The 20,652-nt window shown below is 40.5% G+C and overlaps 1 protein-coding gene and 1 long non-coding RNA gene across 5 annotated transcripts in view; one reads left to right on the top strand and one right to left on the bottom strand.

Moving 5' to 3' along the window:
• LOC131473726 (LIM domain-binding protein 3-like) overlaps positions 1-20,652 on the bottom strand; it is a 45,747-nt gene that overhangs the window by 3,363 nt on the left and 21,732 nt on the right. For 2 of the 4 annotated variants that reach the window (XM_058651194.1, XM_058651195.1), the window contains exons 6-11: positions 18,421-18,609; positions 3,530-3,837; positions 2,552-2,936; positions 1,559-1,739; positions 1,245-1,365; positions 337-452 (exon numbers count right to left, since the gene is read on the bottom strand). In XM_058651194.1, the coding sequence (XP_058507177.1) occupies positions 337-452; positions 1,245-1,365; positions 1,559-1,739; positions 2,552-2,936; positions 3,530-3,837; positions 18,421-18,609 (1,300 nt within the window). Of the gene's footprint in view, positions 1-336; positions 453-1,244; positions 1,366-1,558; positions 1,740-2,551; positions 2,937-3,529; positions 3,838-7,883; positions 7,992-15,039; positions 15,074-15,617; positions 15,782-18,420; positions 18,610-20,652 lie in introns of all 4 variants that reach the window. The other 2 variants (XM_058651192.1, XM_058651193.1) reach the window with 2 other exon arrangements.
• Positions 4,883-5,982, top strand: LOC131473729 (uncharacterized). Its single transcript, XR_009242228.1, has 2 exons — positions 4,883-5,656; positions 5,734-5,982. It is a non-coding gene; the product is annotated as an uncharacterized LOC131473729 (long non-coding RNA).

Genomic DNA, 20,652 nt, shown 5'->3' with positions numbered 1-20,652 from the left:
ACTCTATTTTTCTCGAATTCTATTTGACTGCAAAACAATCGTTAGCGATTATTGTCAAATCATCAGAAACTCTTTATAAAACTGTGATAAAAAGTCAAATCTCTCATTTTGTTTGTCCAGACTTTAAGATCAATCTATATGCTGATGACACCGTGTTATACTTTTATTTTCTCAATACAAAATAACAAGAAAAACAAGCGTAAGCAGCCACAGAATTGTGCTTTTATCTGTTTGTATCTATTCCAACTTTTATAGACATAAGGTTTGTACATTGAACATCTACATCTAAACTGTAAATCTTTTGTGTCATTGATGGTATAAAGATTAAAATCTTACGGCACAGATGAAGCAGGTGTCATGCCAGGTGTGACCCAGAGCCTCGATGAATTTATCACCAGCTTCCACAGGAAAGTCACAGCCGTGACACTTAGTGCTGAAGAGGGCGACGTAATCTGACACAAACACAGTTTACACATGACCTCTGACCTTTCTTTCAACTCTGGGACATGTGTTTACAGGTGCAATTTAACACACAAAAAAACTAAATAAATAATAATTATATATCATATATCGCTAATTATATAAAATATATATAATTAGCTAGTTAACAACCAAGCCGTTAACCTATACCGTTAACATCTATCTTAACTAGTGTTACGGCTGGGCGTAACATTAATTGGCATGTATCTTAGCCAGTTAACAACTACCTTACCTATTGCATCTATGTTAGCTGGGTAACAACTATCTAATCTCGTTAACCATCTGTCTTTGCTAGTTAGCCATTTATCCTAGCCAGTTAACAACTAACTTAGCTAGGTGGCATCTATCCTAGCCAGTTAGCCACCTATATTAGTTAGTTAACATCTATCTTAGCCAGTTAGCATATATTACTTAGCTATGCAGCATATATCTTGCATCTATCCTAGCTAGTTAACAACTATTGTATTTAGTTAACCGTCTGTCTTTGCTAATTAGCATCTATCTTAGTTAGCTAACAACTACATCAGCTAGTTAGCATCTATCCTAGCTAGTTAACAACTACCTTAGCTATTAAGCACCTATTTTAGCTAGTCTTCGCTAGTTTGCATCTATCCTAGCTAGTTAACGACTAGTGCAGCTAGGTAGCCATGTATCCTACCTAGTAAGTCACCTAGATTAACTAGTTATCTATTTTAGTTAGTTAACAGCTTTCTATCTATCTATGATGAGTCTTGTGACCAGTGTGACAAACGCTGACTCAGCACCTTTCTCACAGTACGGCTCCCCGTCCTCCATGTGGAAGAGACTGTTTCCGAACGCTTGGCCACAGGCAGCGCACACGAAGCAGGTGGTGTGCCACGTCTGGCGCAGAGCGTGCATCACTTCCTGTTACACACACACACACAGAGAAAAAACCTGTTCAGTTTAATGTAAAAACAGATAACTCAGTCTCAGGTTAACAAATAATCCAGTGTTTCACAGTAAACATGTTTAAATCTATATTACATTTTTAACTAAAGCCTCTGAAACTAAAGTATCACATTAAAATTGTCAGATCTTCAGGTGTGGACTCTCTCACCCCCATGACCTTGGTGTTACAGCGAGCGCAGGTCGGGGCGAAGAACTCCTCGTAGCAGTTCTCACAGTAAACGTTGTTCTGCTCCTCCACGAAGCTGACGTCAGCCAGTGACACGTGACAGTAGTGACAGTTAAACTCTTCCGGGTGCCACGAACGACCGAGCGCCACCAGGAACGGTCCTCTGGAAACAAGAGCGCCGTGGTCATGTGACACCTTTTCATCATCAACGTCAACGTGAAAATTTACAGTTTAACCTATAATGACAATTATGAAGTCGATGCTTTCATATACATATATATATATGTTTTCACTGTTACAGACTTTTCCAACAGGAAACTGAAGTTTGTAAACCACTCACTCTCCCACACCAAACCCCATGGAGAAAATCAGTGATTTTAGCTCACAGGGACACAGGAGCTGCTGGTCTACTGCTGCCTCATGTGGTCACTTTGTGTCACTGAGGTTAATCTGAACAAAGGATTTTAAAAGCTGAAGTGACAAAACAAGACATTTGAACTTAGTGATGGAGGCAGCAGTAGATCAACAACTCCTGTGTGCTGTGATGTTAAAATCAGCAATGTTCTCTATGGGCTTTGGTGTGGGAGAGTAAGAGGTTGTAAGAAGTTTTAAAAGAAAATATCCGATTAAATCAATTGAATTTGAATTTGATTGGAATCATGAATTATAATTAGTATAGGGTCAATTAATTCATCCTTTTACTTCACATGGATAATGAAAATGAATCTGTATATAATTTAGTGACAGAGATGCTTTAAACTACAGCAAAAACAGCATTCAAGTGTAAGAAGGCAAGACTTCACCCCATTCACGCAACAAGCCTCTGCCAGCCTCTGTTGGTCATATTGGCAAGTGCGGAAACACAAACAGACAAACAGACAGACACACAGAGCCACTAAAAACAATACATCACTCCCACTCTGTGGGCTGAAGCAATAATATGAAGTAAAATGATTGAAGATAAACATCATTTACCTGATGATGCTGTTGCAGTGTCCGCACAGAGGTGTGCGGCTGCTGGCAGCGAATCTCTCTGCCCTCTGAGCCACGCCCCTCGCCACAGGAGGGAAGTTGGCGGGGCTGGGAGTGATGGGGGCGGGGCTAGGAGCGGGGTGCCCAGCAGGGGAGGGGTTGGGGATGTAAGCCTGTGGAGGGGGCGCGGCCTGGGGTAGTGGCGGCGGCACCTTCATGGTGGTGGTGGTGGTTTTACTGGGGTCGAATTTATCTGCAAAGTTTGTGTCGCTCACCCACGGTGGTCGGTTTCCAGAGGCGGAGTCAGTCACAGCAGAGGGAGGGGGCGGGGCTGGGGCAGAAACTGGTGGGCGGGGCTGAGGCACTGGACCTGGAGCCGGAGCTGGAGCTGGAGGAGAGGGAAACTTTAAAGGGGTTCCGGTGCTTTCACTGACACAAAGCTCCAGTGTTTCACTTTCTGTTTGGTACAAATAAAACCAGTAGATGTCACTACTTCTTATGCACTGAACCCTTAAGTCTAGATCTTAATGTGTTTACCTTTTTTATCTTTACAGCTTTTTTCTGACCAAAAAAACCCACTCACTCTCCCACACCAAAGCCCATAGAGAAAATCAGTGATTTTAGCTTGCGAAGACACAGGAGCTGCTGGTCTACTGCTGCCTCGTGTGGTCACTTTGTGTCACTGAGGTAAATCTGAAGGAAGGATTTCAAATGCCGAATTTGACAAAATACCACGTTTGAACTTAGTGATGGAGGCAGCAGTGAAACAACAACTCCTGTGTGTGTGATGTTAAAAGCACTGATTTTCTCTATGGGCTTTGGTGTGGGAGAGTGAGGGGTTTACAAATTTCAGTTTCCTATTGGAAAACTCTGTCTTACAGTGAGATAAAGACGTGAACACATTCTTAAGATATTGTAGACTATTAAGCAAAATGAATGCAAAAATATGTGTTTGATAAATCAGCTCGCGGGCGCTCTCACCAGGTTGGGTGGGGTAGATGCAGGCGGTGCTCACCACCTTCGAAGAGGTGGAGCCAATTGGGATCTGAATGGAACTCTGCTGAGTGGGCGGAGCATGTGGCTGATGGTACTGCTGTGGAGGAGGTTGGTACTGTTGGGGGGGCAGCTGGTACTGTTGTGGGGGTGGCTGGTACTGATGTGGAGGCGGGGCCTGTTGTGGGTTTGGCTGGTACTGATGTGGAGGCGGGGCCTGTTGTGGGTTTGGCTGGTACTGATGTGGAGGCGGGGCCTGTGGTGGCTGGTGCATGGCAGGAGTTTGAATGTGCTGACTGGAGAGGAAGGAAGAACAAAACTGAAACATGACTGCAATAAAACCAACATCTCAGATCCGTCAGATAATAAGATTATAAGTGACTGTTGATGTTTCCTGTTGGGTAAAGAAAAAAAAGAAAAAAAATTAAACCCAAAAAGAAACTTAAGATGACTACATGACACAGAGCAACTAACAAACAGAGCCACGCCCTGGGCGGAGTCATGAATACTGTTATAGTTGTAAGCAGGGAGTTCCATGTATGTGCTACTATAAATACCACAAAGTCCATCCATCCATTCAAACTAGACTTGGATTTTTCACTCAAACACATTTTCAAATTAAAACATTTAAATCTCATCATATTTCACAAAATAAAAATAATTTAAAAAAAATGGCCACCATCAGCACGATCAATGTGACTCTTAACAAAGAACTCAGCAGACTCTGGATTTTCCCTGCAGCACACGAACACAACTCACCTCTCTGTCCAGTAGGCGGCGCTAATGTGCAATATTATTATTTTTTCCTTTTTAAATCACAACAAAGACACTGAAAAACACACAAGGGAGACAAAGACAAACAAACAACAACCCCCCAGAGAGAGACTGTCGTACACGTTATCTTCATCTTCAATGTTTCAGTGTTTTCTAACCAAACAAGACGCCACCACCAGAGGGGTATTCCAGAAAGCAGGTTCAACACACTCTGAGTCTATCCCTGAACTCTTGAGTTGACTTACTCTGAGTCGGGAAACCCTGAGTATCCGGTTCCAGAACAGCTGATCTGAGTTAGTTCAATCAACTCTGAGTATGTTAACCTCGAGGTACGCGCGTGCACAACCACTATAAAAAGCCATCATCAATGGAGCCCCGATACCACGAGTCACCATGACAACCGAGAAAAAAAAAGATCAACATATTTCAGTGCGAAGGAGTTGGAGATCCTTTTGCTGGGCTACGGAGAATATGAGCACATATTTCGCCGCGAATGCAACACAGCTGCAGCAGCGAAGGAGAGAGAGACCGCATGGGAGAAAATTGCTGCCCGAGTCAACGCGTAAGTTTGAACGTACTATTCCATTGACGTAACATTTAACCGTAAGATCATAACATAGTCTATAGTTATGAATATAAGTAGGAATGAAATCTGAGTTTTTCATTTAGGTGCAATCCAACAGGAGAAAAAATGAAACATAAAAACATCATTCAAAAAGGTAAGGCATATTTTGCTAGGCTATGATTGCACCTCACTTTGATTTATTTTTTTATTTTTAATTGACTTAGGCTATTAAACGTAACGTAAATATTAATTCAGATTGCAAACATTGAGTTCTGCTCAGCCAACAGAAAGAAGGCAGAGGCCCGAAAAACGGACACCTCTGTCAGAGGCTGAGGAGCTGGCTCTCAGCCAATACAGGGGTCGAACTGTGTCTGAAGGCATCCAAGGGGGAAGCTCATCTGAGCCTGTCACCCCCCAGGACACAAGTGCCTACATCAGATTCAAGTATACACTTATGTCTTTTTTTTTTAAATAAAACTTTTATATATATATATGCAATCTGAATTATATAGAGGAGGAGGAGACGCTGTCTGCTGCCACAGGGAGAGATCCGGAGGGGCCTACTGAAGTGTGTCTTAATATTATGTATAGCTAGTGGCACTGCTCTACCCATTAATATTCATTTACATTCTTGAGTGGAATTTGGAGTTTGACATGTACACTGAAGTGATGAGCATAGATAATGGACAAACTAGCACATTCTTGTGCTTCAACAGAACATGGCTGGGCATCACCATGAGGAGGGTCCATCAACTTCTAGAGCACAGCTTGACACAGTGAGATTTTCGGTCAATACCATGTTAAATCTGTATGTAGAACTGCAGGAATTAAATGTCGTCCATATGTTTCCAAGTTGCCGGTAAAAGAGTTGTACAGGGTGCACCTAATGAAAACCATTCAAAAAACCGAGAAAGAAATGGTGTACCTGGACCGGCAAATCAGAAAAACAGACTTGGAAATTCTATTACTTGAACGCCAGTTGAGGTGGGTGCATTGTCATGGTGAAACAGGTGAATATGTGAAATATGTTAATAGTTGGAACTATATTACAAATCCTGACTGTTGCTTTTGTACTTTTAGAGAATAAAGAAGAACCAAATCACATGTGAATTTGTCTTTTATTTTTTATCAAAACGTCTAATCTGGGTCGGAAGATTCTCGCACGACGTAATGCATTTTTAATAAATACGGCTTCGATGTCGATTGGATTTCTAATGAATGGGCAATCCATGTCTAACTGCTTTCTTCGTGTGGGAGAAGACAGGTAGAAACTCTGGGTTTCTTATAGTAAACCTGCCAGCGAGCAGGTTATGTTCACAGAGTAAGTTACCGCAGTAACAGACCCAGAGTTTAAGTTACCTCTCTTTCTGGAACGGATAACTCAGAGTTTCCCTCATCTCAGGGTTAACAAACTCAGAGTTCTCACATAACCCGCTTTCTGGAATACCCCTCTGGACTATGGATTGTGTTGCATCTGTTATCCATCCACCCATCCAACCATTCATCCATACACCCATCCAACCATCCATTCATCAACCATCCATCATCCATCCATTCATCCATCAATTACCCAACCATTCATCCAGAAAATCTCTTCTTTCTTCTTCTTTGGGAAATTAACGACTTATCTGATGTCAAAACTTTACACGAGTGAAAATGTATATCTTCTATAAGTCGTACACAAGTGTGGCAGTGGGGTGTGGTTAGAGTGGCGGCTGCTGGAGGAGAGGGAGGAATGGCTCAGCCGGTGATCAGACAGCTGGACAGAATCAGGTAATCAGTCAGCTATATAAGCACACTTGTAACCTGGTTCTGGTCTCTTGCAGTAGGCTGGGTCCAGAAAGACGGAACTGGAGCGAGAAAAAGAACTGGAGCGAGAAAAGGACCGAGAGCGTCAAGCTGCTGCTGGAAGAGAGCGACAGTGGACTTTTTCTGTTCAGACATTAAAGGATTATTTTCCACCGCAAGCTGACTCTTCCTTCCTCTGAACAAGCTGTGAGTGGTGAAGCTCACAACAAGTTTTACTGAACCCAAGAAGAACTTCGACCATTTTGTATTTAGCGCTAAAAGTGGCTGCAAAATACTAAATAAAGTAAACCATAAATAAATAAATAAATAAAAAGAAATTGGTCAAAAAAAGTCAAAAAGAAAGGCAGCCATTTTATATTTAGTCCCAAAAATGAGTGCTAAAAACTAAATGGAGGTAAAAATCTAAACCCAACATTAAGTTGAACATTTTGTACAGTTTTGGTGTCTTTACTTAAACAAAGTCCTCCGACATATTTTATACGATCAACTCAGTTTTGGAGTGGAAAACTCAATAGACCTCGATGACACTTCTTTATAAAGTTTGTAAGTTTTAATCGAACGTCATTACCGTGACAACGCAGCAAATCTCAATCCCTAAAATGTATCTAACTCAGCTGTACATGATCGAATCTTTACCAAACTTCACGTGTGTGAGGACAGTCTGATCCTGAAGACACTAATACACATAACCCTAACCCTTCAATTTGGTTGTTTTATTAAATATTTGTTGATTAAAAACCAACAATAACTAGGATTGCACGCAGTCATGATCACGCCCTCGTTTCGCCCACACAAGCGTCCCCAATGCACGTCGGGGAGTGCAGCAGTTCCCTGACCTCACTTTTGAATCCACGAAACCTCCCAACAACTTTTCACCGTGTGTCTCGTGTTTTTTTTTATGTCCTATAACAAACGTGCTCGGATGATCTCGCTCATTTACGTAGGGTGCAAATCTGCAAAAATGTACGCCAAAATTCAAAATGGGAAACTTCCTGTAACTTCCTGACTTCGATAACATCTTACCACCAAGTTCCCGGAAATTTGGTGGAACTAAATTTTGCCTCTGTTTTCACCTTAGATAAATCACATCGGCAACAAAGTTATTCCGTAAAAAAACACAACATTTCTTACGTCTTATGTTGGATTTTTTTCCCTACCCATGTGATCGTATTAAAATCACATCTGACTGGTTACCTGAGAGGGGCGGGGTCAGGCAAACAGGGGGCGAGGTCCGGAGGCTGCACATTAACGGGCGGTGCAGTGGAGGCGGAGCCAGTACATGTCGGAGCATGCTCAGTAGAGCTACAGCATACGGGGGGGGGGGGGGGGGGGGGGGTGCAATAGTAAAAAAGACAGGGAGAGAGAGAGCATACAAATGTATACAGTATATACATTTATATACACGCACACACACATGCAACTGATGACAGTATATAAATATATAAACTGTATCAATAAACATAAACATCACGGACATCACAAATATCACAGATGTCACAGACCTCGCATACGTCACAAATATCACAGATGTCACAGACATCACAGACCTTACATACGTCACAAATATCACAGATGTCACAGACATCACAGACCTAACATACGTCACAAATATCACAGACCTCACATACGTCACAAATATCACAGATGTCACAGCCATCACAGACCTCGCATACGTCACAAATATCACAGATGTCACAGACATCACAGACCTCGCATACGTCACAAATATCACAGAAGTCACAGACATCACAGACCTCGTATACGTCACAAATATCACAGATGTCACAGACCTCACATACGTCACAAATATCACAGATGTCACAGACATCACAGACCTCACATACGTCACAAATGTCACAGATGTCACAGACATCACAGACCTCACAGACATCATAGACCTCACATACGTCACAAATATCACAGATGTCACAGACATCACAGACCTCACATACGTCACAAATATCACAGACGTCACAGACCTCACATACGTCACAAATATCACAGACATCACAGACCTCACATACGTCACAAATATCACAGACGTCACAGACCTCGCATACGTCACAAATATCACAGATGTCACAGACATCACAGACCTCACATTCGTCACAGACGTCACAGACATCATAGACCTCACATACGTCACAAATATCACAGACGTCACAGACCTCACATACGTCACAAATATCACAGATGTCACAGACATCACAGACCTAACATACGTCACAAATATCACAGACCTCACATACGTCACAAATGTCACAGATGTCACAGACATCACAGACCTCACATACGTCACAAATATCACAGATGTCACAGACCTCACATACGTCACAAATATCACAGACGTCACAGACCTCGCATACGTCACAAATATCACAGATGTCACAGACCTCGCATACGTCACAAATATCACAGATGTCACAGACATCACAGACCTCACATACGTCACAAACATCACAGACGTCACAGACATCATAGACCTCACATACGTCACAAATATCACAGACGTCACAGACCTCACATACGTCACAAATATCACAGACGTCACAGACCTCGCATACGTCACAAACATCACAGACATCATAGACCTCACATACGTCACAAATATCACAGACGTCACAGACCTCACATACGTCACAAACATCACAGACGTCACAGACATCACAGACCTCACATACGTCACAAATATCACAGACATCACATACATCACAAATATCAGACGTCACAGACCTCGCATACGTCACAAATATCACAGATGTCACAGACATCACGGACCTCACATACATCACAAACATCACAGACGTCACAGACATCATAGACCTCACATACGTCACAAATATCACAGACGTCACAGACCTCGCATACGTCACAAATATCACAGACGTCACAGACCTCGCATACGTCACAAACATCACAGACATCATAGACCTCACATACGTCACAAATATCACAGACGTCACAGACCTCACATACGTCACAAACATCACAGACGTCACAGACATCTCAGACCTCACATACGTCACAAATATCACAGATGTCACAGACATCACATACATCACAAATATCAGACGTCACAGACCTCGCATACGTCACAAATATCACAGATGTCACAGACATCACAGACCTCACATACATCACAAACATCACAGACGTCACAGACATCATAGACCTCAGATACGTCACAAATATCACAGACGTCACAGACCTCACATACTTCACAAATATCAGACGTCACAGACCTCGCATACGTCACAAATATCACAGATGTCACAGACATCACAGACCTCACATACATCACAAACATCACAGACGTCACAGACATCATAGACCTCAGATACGTCACAAATATCACAGACGTCACAGACCTCACATACTTCACAAATATCACAGACGTCACAGACCTCGCATACGTCACAAACATCACAGACATCATAGACCTCACATACGTCACAAATATCACAGACGTCACAGACCTCACATACGTCACAAATATCACAGACGTCACAGACCTCGCATACGTCACACACATCACAGACATCATAGACCTCACATACGTCACAAATATCACAGACGTCACAGACCTCACATACGTCACAAATATCACAGATGTCACAGACCTCGCATACGTCACAAATATCACAGATGTCACAGACATCACAGACCTCACATACGTCACAAACATCACAGACGTCACAGACATCATAGACCTCACATACGTCACAAATATCACAGACGTCACAGACCTCACATACGTCACAAATATCACAGACGTCACAGACCTCGCATACGTCACAAACATCACAGACATCATAGACCTCACATACGTCACAAATATCACAGACGTCACAGACCTCACATACGTCACAAACATCACAGACGTCACAGACATCACAGACCTCACATACGTCACAAATATCACAGACATCACATACATCACAAATATCAGACGTCACAGACCTCGCATACGTCACAAATATCACAGATGTCACAGACATCACGGACCTCACATACATCACAAACATCACAGACGTCACAGACATCATAGACCTCACATACGTCACAAATATCACAGACGTCACAGACCTCACATACTTCACAAATATCACAGACGTCACAGACCTCGCATACGTCACAAATATCACAGACGTCACAGACCTCGCATACGTCACAAACATCACAGACATCATAGACCTCACATACGTCACAAATATCACAGACGTCACAGACCTCACATACGTCACAAACATCACAGACGTCACAGACATCTCAGACCTCACATACGTCACAAATATCACAGATGTCACAGACATCACATACATCACAAATATCAGACGTCACAGACCTCGCATACGTCACAAATATCACAGATGTCACAGACATCACAGACCTCACATACATCACAAACATCACAGACGTCACAGACATCATAGACCTCAGATACGTCACAAATATCACAGACGTCACAGACCTCACATACTTCACAAATATCAGACGTCACAGACCTCGCATACGTCACAAATATCACAGATGTCACAGACATCACAGACCTCACATACATCACAAACATCACAGACGTCACAGACATCATAGACCTCAGATACGTCACAAATATCACAGACGTCACAGACCTCACATACTTCACAAATATCACAGACGTCACAGACCTCGCATACGTCACAAACATCACAGACATCATAGACCTCACATACGTCACAAATATCACAGACGTCACAGACCTCACATACGTCACAAATATCACAGACGTCACAGACCTCGCATACGTCACAAACATCACAGACATCATAGACCTCACATACGTCACAAATATCACAGACGTCACAGACCTCACATACGTCACAAATATCACAGATGTCACAGACATCACAGACCTCACATACGTCACAAACATCACAGACGTCACAGTCATCATAGACCTCACATACGTCACAAATATCACAGACGTCACAGACCTCACAGACCTCACATACGTCACAAACATCACAGACGTCACAGACGTCACAGACATCATAGACCTCACATACGTCACAAACATCACAGACGTCACAGACATCACAGACATCACAGACCTCACATACGTCACAAATATCACAGATGTCACAGACATCACATACATCACAAATATCAGACGTCACAGACCTCACATACGTCACAAATATCACAGATGTCACAGACATCACAGACCTCACATACGTCACAAACATCACAGACGTCACAGTCATCATAGACCTCACATACCTCACAAATATCACAGACGTCACAGACCTCACAGACCTCACATACGTCACAAACATCACAGACGTCACAGACGTCACAGACATCATAGACCTCACATACGTCACAAACATCACAGACGTCACAGACATCACAGACATCACAGACCTCACATACGTCACAAATATCACAGATGTCACAGACATCACATACATAACAAATATCAGACGTCACTAGAGATGTAACGATATGAAAATTTCATATCACGGTTATCGTGACCAAAATTATCACGGTTATCAATATTATCACGGTATTGTTAGATGGGTTCAAAATGTTCCAAAAGTACTGAACACACACACACTGAAATCTTTTAACCAAGTTTTATTTAAAAAAAGATATTTTATATTATATGATTATTATTATTATTATCATTATTATTATTATTATTATTATTATTATTATTAATAATAATTATCATCTGACTGACTGACACACACACACACACAGGTCCTCACTCTGTGTCGGATAATAATTAAGTAGCAGCGGTCGTACACAGCATAAAAATAAAATAAAAAAACACAGAAACAAACACATTTTGGTCTGCTACGGTACCTGTCGTCTGCACACTACTCGCTTTCGCGAGACAAACCATGACGTTTCCCACTATTCCGAAATCCCGTTTTTGTTGACTTACCCGCTGAAAAGTTGTGTGTGGTGGTCACGGAGATGGCGCATCATATTGGAAGTGGCTTCGCGCCGCGAAGTTCGCGGAGATTTTTTTTTTGCATTTTCTGCACAAGGATTGATTGTCTTCAATTATTTTACTCTCAACATCCTTTAAAAATACAAAATATGCCCAGATTTCTGATCTTACGGGGGGTAATCTCTGGAGCGCAGGTGGCTTCAGCCGTGTTGTCGCTGGACAGACAGTGCAAACTGCGCATGCGCGCCCGCTTGATCAGTTGCGGTAATCAATCACGGTTTTAACGATAATTAAAATTTGAAACGGTATGATAACCGTCGGGAATTTTACCGCGGTTTATCGTCATACCGGTAATCGTTACATCCCTAGACGTCACAGACCTCGCATACGTCACAAATATCAGACGTCACAGACATCATAGACCTCACATACGTCACAAATATCACAGACGTCACAGACCTCACATACGTCACAAACATCACAGACGTCACAGACATCACAGACCCCACATACGTCACAAATATCACAGATGTCACAGACCTCACATACGTCACAAACATCACAGACGTCACAGACATCATAGACCTCACATACGTCACAAATATCACAGACATCACAGCCCTCACATACGTCACAAACATCACAGACGTCACAGACGTCACAGACATCACAGACCTCACATACGTCACAAACATCACAGACGTCACAGACGTCACTGACCTCACATACGTCACAAACATCACAGACGTCACAGACCTCACATACGTCACAAACATCACAGATGTCACAGACAACATGAGTTAAAAAAACAACATGCAAAAACCAAAATGCTCACATTTTCCCAGTTTGATGTGACATTATCAAATAAAGAAACCAAACAAACAAACAATATTTATTATATATTATATTTATAATTAATTATATTAATTGTTTATCATTAATATTGTTACCCCAGGTTTTCGCTTCAATGTAAACAGGAAGTGTCAAACCTTTTCGTAACCATGGGTTACCCCCTTTGTTTATGTATACAAGCTGTTTTGGGTTTATTTGATTGTGAACACTGTTTTAAATGATATTTACTCAGAAATATAATAATATTATCCTGAACAGGAAGCATTACTTACTAATTGACTATATTTATTAATCATTCATGTTCCCGTGTTTAATGTTATATATTTTTGTTTGTGATTAAATTTGATTCACTTCACTGTTGTTCACATTTACACCATCTTAATATTTTACATCATTTTTTAAATGTATTTCTGTCACTGATGAAGTGATTTTGTGTGAGTGTTTGTAGAATCTCAGAGAAGAAGAAGAGAAAAACACTCTCTCTTTATTGGCAGATAAAAAGTCGACCTCTGCTCGTTTATTGATTGACGTTGAGTCATGGAGCGAAGAATGAAGTCTGACGACGGAGCCACATTTGGCTTATGTCAGGTCGATCGATCGGGACTTAATGGAGGGATGATTAAATAAGAGAGAGAGAGAGTTCCATCCATCAGTGATGAGACAGGAGGGGAGGGGCAGAGGGAGGGGCATGAGGTTAACGGACACACAGATCTCTACACTGCAAAAATGTCCATTAATCCTCGTTTCTAGGACATTGTTCTTGGTTTTTTTTTATTCCTAAAAAGAAAAATAATCTTATTTTCAGACAATATATCTCACTTTAAAACATCAAACATTCATCAGAACAGAGAGTTTTTATCTCTGTATTTTTAAACCATTAAAGGCACAAACACAGTGTCTGTTGCTGTTTGTGATTTTATTGTATTTTATTTTTAAATCTATTGATATTATTGTTATCTGTACATTTTTTTACATAGAATTTAATAAAAAAAAATTAATTTTTAAATTTTATTGAGTATGTTAAAAGCCATTTTTTTACTCACTTTCATCTAATTCTTGCAATTTTTGTTACGTCAAATAATAAAATAAAATTCTGATTAATATTTAAATGTTGATTATTAAAGAAAGATATAATACAAAAATATCAAATTTTGCATTATTGCTCACTTATTTCTTTATATTAAGTTCCTTAACGTTAAGTCTGGCTAACATTTTGCGTCGTTCACTCAGTACTGCCCCCTGCTGGAATCTGTGGACAATGTTGCTACAATGTTTTTTTCACATATGAAAAACCAAAATAATTTTTATTTTCATTAGTGAGCTTCATTAATGCTAAAGTCGCTAATGTCGCTAACGTTACTCACACCGCTAAAGTCGTTCATGTCATTTTGACCTGAAGGGGGCATTGTCTTATAGACGAGCTGTTGGGTTGAGTTGTGTTTTGGAGACGTGGAGGTGGGTGGGGCTGCACATGGTGGTGGTGGTGCCAGTGGGGGAGGGGCGAACAGTGAACAGGTGAGGTGAAAAGCCTGAAGGGGGCGGAGTCAGTCTGCTGCCTACCTGCTGTTCATCAGCGCCTCCTTCTCCTCTGATGCTGTGAGAGAAACAGTAACAGGAGGTGACTTTATGTACTTTACGTACTACTATACTCTGTAAAGTAGTATATAAATACTACATTATACTACTATACGCTACAAAACATACATTTAAAAGAATGTGTGGATGACTATTTTGTGTGTTTTAAGTGTTTAATTTTAATTTTAGAAGAACAAATTACATATATATTGACTTTTCACTCTCCCACACCAAACCCCATAGAGAAAATAAGTGATTTTAACATCACACTCACAGGAGTTGTTGATCCACTGCTGCCTCCATCACTAAGTTGAAATGTCTTATTTTGTCACTTCGGCATTTAAAATCTTTTATTCAAATTTACCTCAGTGACACAAAGTGACCACACGAGGCAGCAGAGGACCAGCAGTTGATTTTCTCTTTGGGGTTTGGTGTGGGAGAGTGAGTGGTTTACAAACTTTCCTCACTGTCATCTGTCAGTCCCAAAACAAATATCTGCACTATCCCTTTAAGGCAATCTAAAATAAACTGAATAAAGACAGCGACAGGTGAAGGCAACTTACCAGACTCGGTTCCAGTGATGTGGGCCAGGACCCGGAAGGACTTGGACTGCATGTTGATGCTGCGGCGTCCACTCTCGTCCAGATCCGGGTCCTTCTCTGCGCTGTGGACGGCCTGATAGACGAGGGAGGCGCTGTCTACAGGACGATCTTTAACTATGACACCGCTACAACCACGCCCCCCCCCCCACACACACACACACACACATACACACACAGGCCCCACCCACCCAAACCAACACCACACAGAGTCAGAACAGGAGTGAATGAAAACTGCTGCACTGACATAAAATTGAGTTTTGCTGCATGAAGTGAAGATGTAAACATTTAGACAACAGTGTTTAACAGCAGAGGAAGAAGGAGAACAAAGCTCAGAACATTCAGGTTCTTTCATCAGTTTGACTGCACAGTTCAATGTACTGGTACAGAGTCACCACAGACGAGCAAGCAGGGACACTCTCCCACACCAAACCCCAGAGGAAAAATCAGTGATTTTAGCTCGCGGGGACACAGAAGCTGCTGGTCCTCTGCTGCCTCGTGTGGTCACTTTGTGTCACTGAAGTGACAAAATAAGACATTTGAACTTAGTGATGGAGGCAGCAGTGGATCAACAGCTCCTGTGTGTGTGTGTGTGTGATGTTAAGATCACAGATTTTCTCTATGGGGTTTGGTTTGGGAGAGTGAGAGTTAAAATCAGTGAGATAAAGACATGAACATGTGACGTAGACTTAAACTGTTGTAATTGTAGGTGACGCTGTACCTCACACAACCTCACTTTAAAAGAAGAGGAGTAGTTCTTTTAGAATGGATGACTGTTTTTGTTCAGGCTCACGTCTATTATTCAAGCTGCAAAAATAAGACGTTAAGACTGAGACGTTAAGTGTTAGTGAAAACTGAGCAGCAGCTGAAGGAAAATAAACCACAGAGAAATGAACTGAAATGTTATCCTGAACGTACACGAGCGTTAACACTGAACAAACACACGAGTGGAACCATGAACTCTCTGTGAACTCTGTGAACAATCACCATTATAGCTTCAACGTGTAGCTACAATGTTCACATTTGTAAAAGACGATGAACGAAGCGCTGTTGGACAAGGACACGTAAGAGGACAAGGACACGTGAGAGGACAAGGACACGTAAGAGGACAAGGACACGTAAGAGAAAAAGAATCGAAGAATTTATTTTATGTTTTTGACGTTTCTTTGCGGTGTAGGCAGTTGTTATCAAAGCTGGAATCACAACTTTTCCATTGAATGGACGTGTATGTGCAGGTAAAACAGCCAATAGGAGGCGCTGTAGAGGTCAAGGTCTCTCTCTGATCAACTTGACTGATGCCACGATGAAAGGTTATTATGAAAATATGAACGGATATTTGGCATTTTATTCATGCTTTTTTGTGTATTTTACAACATTTCAGGGGCAGCAATGATGTGTATACAACACACACACACACACACACACACACAGACTAAACAAAGTCTTATCACTAACCTCAACAATAACCACAATTCAAATGTAATCTATAACCGGTTCCTCAGAAACAAGGTTCTGCCTCATCACTTCATGAATAATGAAAACATGTATAACTCACAGATTTAAAAATGCTAAATTCAAAGACTGAGATCAACAACAACAACCACCACGATCACCAGCAGCAGCAGGAGACAGCGTTAAAAAGCTGGAACAACAACAGTGAACAGAACCATCACAACTGAAGACCAAAGGTCAACAAGGTCAGAACACAGACGGATGAAGGAGAGTTAAGAGGAGAGTTGAGTTTCATCACTGTGAGCTGCACTGGGGTCAACTCAAGGAAAAAAGAAATGTATGATTTATCCAAAAAAACGAAATGAGAAGAAGAAGCAGAAGAGGACAAATCAAAAAACAGGTCAAATAATTAATATTTGTAAAGTATTCTTTGTTATCCAAATGTATTTATTGTTTAAAAAATTACGCTATTATAGTTATAATTGCACATTTCATATTTTTATTTGAAAATTGCTTTCTCACAAAGCAATGTTGAGGTTATTTGTATCGCTAAAGCAAAAATGTCCCGGGGCCCCCGGGAAATTTCTTCCTCCAAAGGGGGGCCCAACAGGAAAAGTTTGAGAACCACTGTCATATCTCGTTATATCTCATCATCCATATCTCATTGTATCTCATTTTATCTCATTTTATCTCATCTCATATCTCATCTTATCTTGTGATATCTCATCTAATCTCATCATATCTCATCTTATGTCATCTTATCGTCCATATGTCATCATATCTCATCTAATCTCATCATATCTCATCTTATGTCATCTTATCGTCCATATGTCATCATATCTCATCTTATGTCATCTTATCGTCCATATGTCATCATATCTCATCTTTTCTCATATCTCATTGTATCTCATTTTATCTCATCTCATATCTCTTCTTATCTCTTGATATCTCATCTTATCTTATCTCATCATATCTCATTTCTCATCTCAACACATCATATCTCATCGTATCTTATCTCATCATATCTCATCTCATATCATCTAATTTCTCATTTTATCTCATCATATCTCATTTTATTTGATCTTATCTCATCTCATAATATCTCATCATATCTCATACCACATCGTCAAAATCTCATCTTATCTCATCATATCTCGTCTCATATCTCAGACACATTCACTTTAAAGAAGACGCAGCAATGCAAAGAAGAAGATGATGAGAGGATTTCAGTGGAGGACAGTGAGGGAAATAAAAAAAGAAAAAGGGATGAAGGTGAAGGAGGTGAAGGAGGTGAAGGAGGCGGTGGTGTTCTTACCCAGCCTCATGACTCTTGACCTGTGTCTGTCCAGCGATGGTGTCCATAATGGCGTCCTGTGAGTACATGCTGATGGGCGTGTTGTACTGGGCGTGGATGATGGTGGCTTTACCGCCTGGACCCTTCACCTCAATGGGCTTATGGGAGGAGAGGGCGGGGTCTTTCAGCACAGCGGGGTTGAAGCCGGCACTGTGAGTGGAGGGAGGTGACGTGGTGGTGGAGGACGAGTGGTGATGTGGAGAGGACAGGGAGACAGTGAGGGGAGGAGGAGGAGAAGGGAGTGAGGTGTGTTAAACAAAATAGAAGGTGATGATGAGGTTTGTGTTAGAAAGTAGAAACATTTAATACTTATCTTTAACACTTATTTCCACACACACATAACATGCATTTGTTGACTTAAAGGGGATTTAAAGGGATACTTCAGGTTTTTTTTAAGTGTGATTGTATGGGGGAAATTAGTTTAGTCACTTAACAAAAGACAAACTCAATAAAATCTGCATCTTTAATGTTTTTTCTCTTTGTTTTTTAAATTTTTTGATACTTAAAAAAGAATGAATTACAATCATCACCTTAAGGACATAAAAGTACCCATTGAAACCCACTTTATACAGTTTTTCCTTCATTCAGAATTACCTCTGTGGCACGAAATAAGGCAGCAGTGGATCAACTCCTACTGTGTTCTGTGATGTTAAAATGACTGATTTCTGGACTTTGGTGTGGGAGAGTGAATTGTTTACAAACGTCAGTTTAAACGCTTTTTTTCTAGTTTCGTTGTGTATTTTTCTGCATTTGTGATGATACAACAGTGCTTAATGCTGTTAATAAATCACAGCAGATGTAGATTTCATGAGTTAAATTGTATTATTATTGTATTAAGAGTCTTTTTTATGTGCTCAAAATGAGATGTCCCTGCTGGCAGCCATGTTTTCATTGAGAGTATGTTTCTCATGGGCAATAGACTGAATATTACACGAAAAACCTGAAGTGTGCCTTTAATTACAGGTCTGAAAAAAAGGGTTGAAGTTTCCAAAGTAACAATAGGTCGTAAATGAATCTGCCAGAGTTTCACTCTCTCCTAAAGATCCAAAAACAAAAAAAGATCAAAATATTAATAATAATTAAATGTTATTGTCTGTTCAGCACATTTTCAGAATGAATTATTTCATTTACTTAGTTAATTTAGACTTTTCACCACTCACTGTGTGCCTCCTTTAAAAGAGCAAACACACTTTCACTGTTTCATGTTCATGTCACAACGAGCAGGAAGACACATCAAACCAAACAAACGGGCGAGTGAGTTTTCAGCTGCTTCATGGCTTCATCTTATCTCTGATGTTTTACTAAAGCATCAACACACACACACACACACACACACACACACACATAAAACTATGACCTTTACTGTCACCAGACAAAATGTCATCTTAGACGATGTGTCAGATTCAATCACTTCACACTTTGTTGTTTTCATTATAAATTCATATAAATGAGGATTTATTCATTCATTCACTGCTGCTTCATGAGCTCATGAAGAAACATGCAGCACTAGGGTCATTTAAAGGTGCAGTATGTTGTTGAACATACAGTATGTAGCCTTCAGTTAGCATCAAAACCGTTTAGTTTGTCCATTGTGGGCTACTGTAAAAACAAAGTGGTGGTCAAAAATCATCCTGCTCCTGATATAAAAAATAAAAGTCTCTTTAATGAAAAACAAAAATTCAAATAAAATCAGGCGGTTATATTTACATATTGCACCTTTAATGTTTTTTTTCTGTTTTTAAAGGTTTGGGTTTCCTTTGTGATATTTTAAAATGTTGACTTTTATTCCTATGACATGTTTACGATACACTCTGTAAAACAAATAGTTATGTTTTACAGTCTTTTGAACCCAACATCATTTGAATCAATGTTTCTGTTGGTACAGCTGTAAATGTTCTGGTAATCCACGAGAGAGCAGTGTTATGTGAAGCCTATTAAGAAAATGGTGAAAAAATTGGTATTTTTATGTTGATGAAAAGATTTTTATTTTTTTTTAAATGAAAGTGAAAAAAAAAATATATTTTTTGCTTTTTTGTAGTTTACAGTGATGGGACACTTTTGGCATTAAGGAGCTGAACGTGTGTAAAATACGCAACATGAAATTAATAAAGCAAAAAAGTATGTTCTTTGTCATTATTGCAGTTTAAATGTTGATAATTTACTCATAATCAACACAAACATCTTTTGGTGTTT

This window comes from Solea solea, chromosome 15 (assembly GCF_958295425.1).
Source record: "Solea solea chromosome 15, fSolSol10.1, whole genome shotgun sequence".
Lineage (NCBI taxonomy): Eukaryota > Metazoa > Chordata > Actinopteri > Pleuronectiformes > Soleidae > Solea > Solea solea.
Note: the sequence above shows the minus strand (reverse complement) of the source record. Positions and strands in the feature narration are given on the sequence as shown.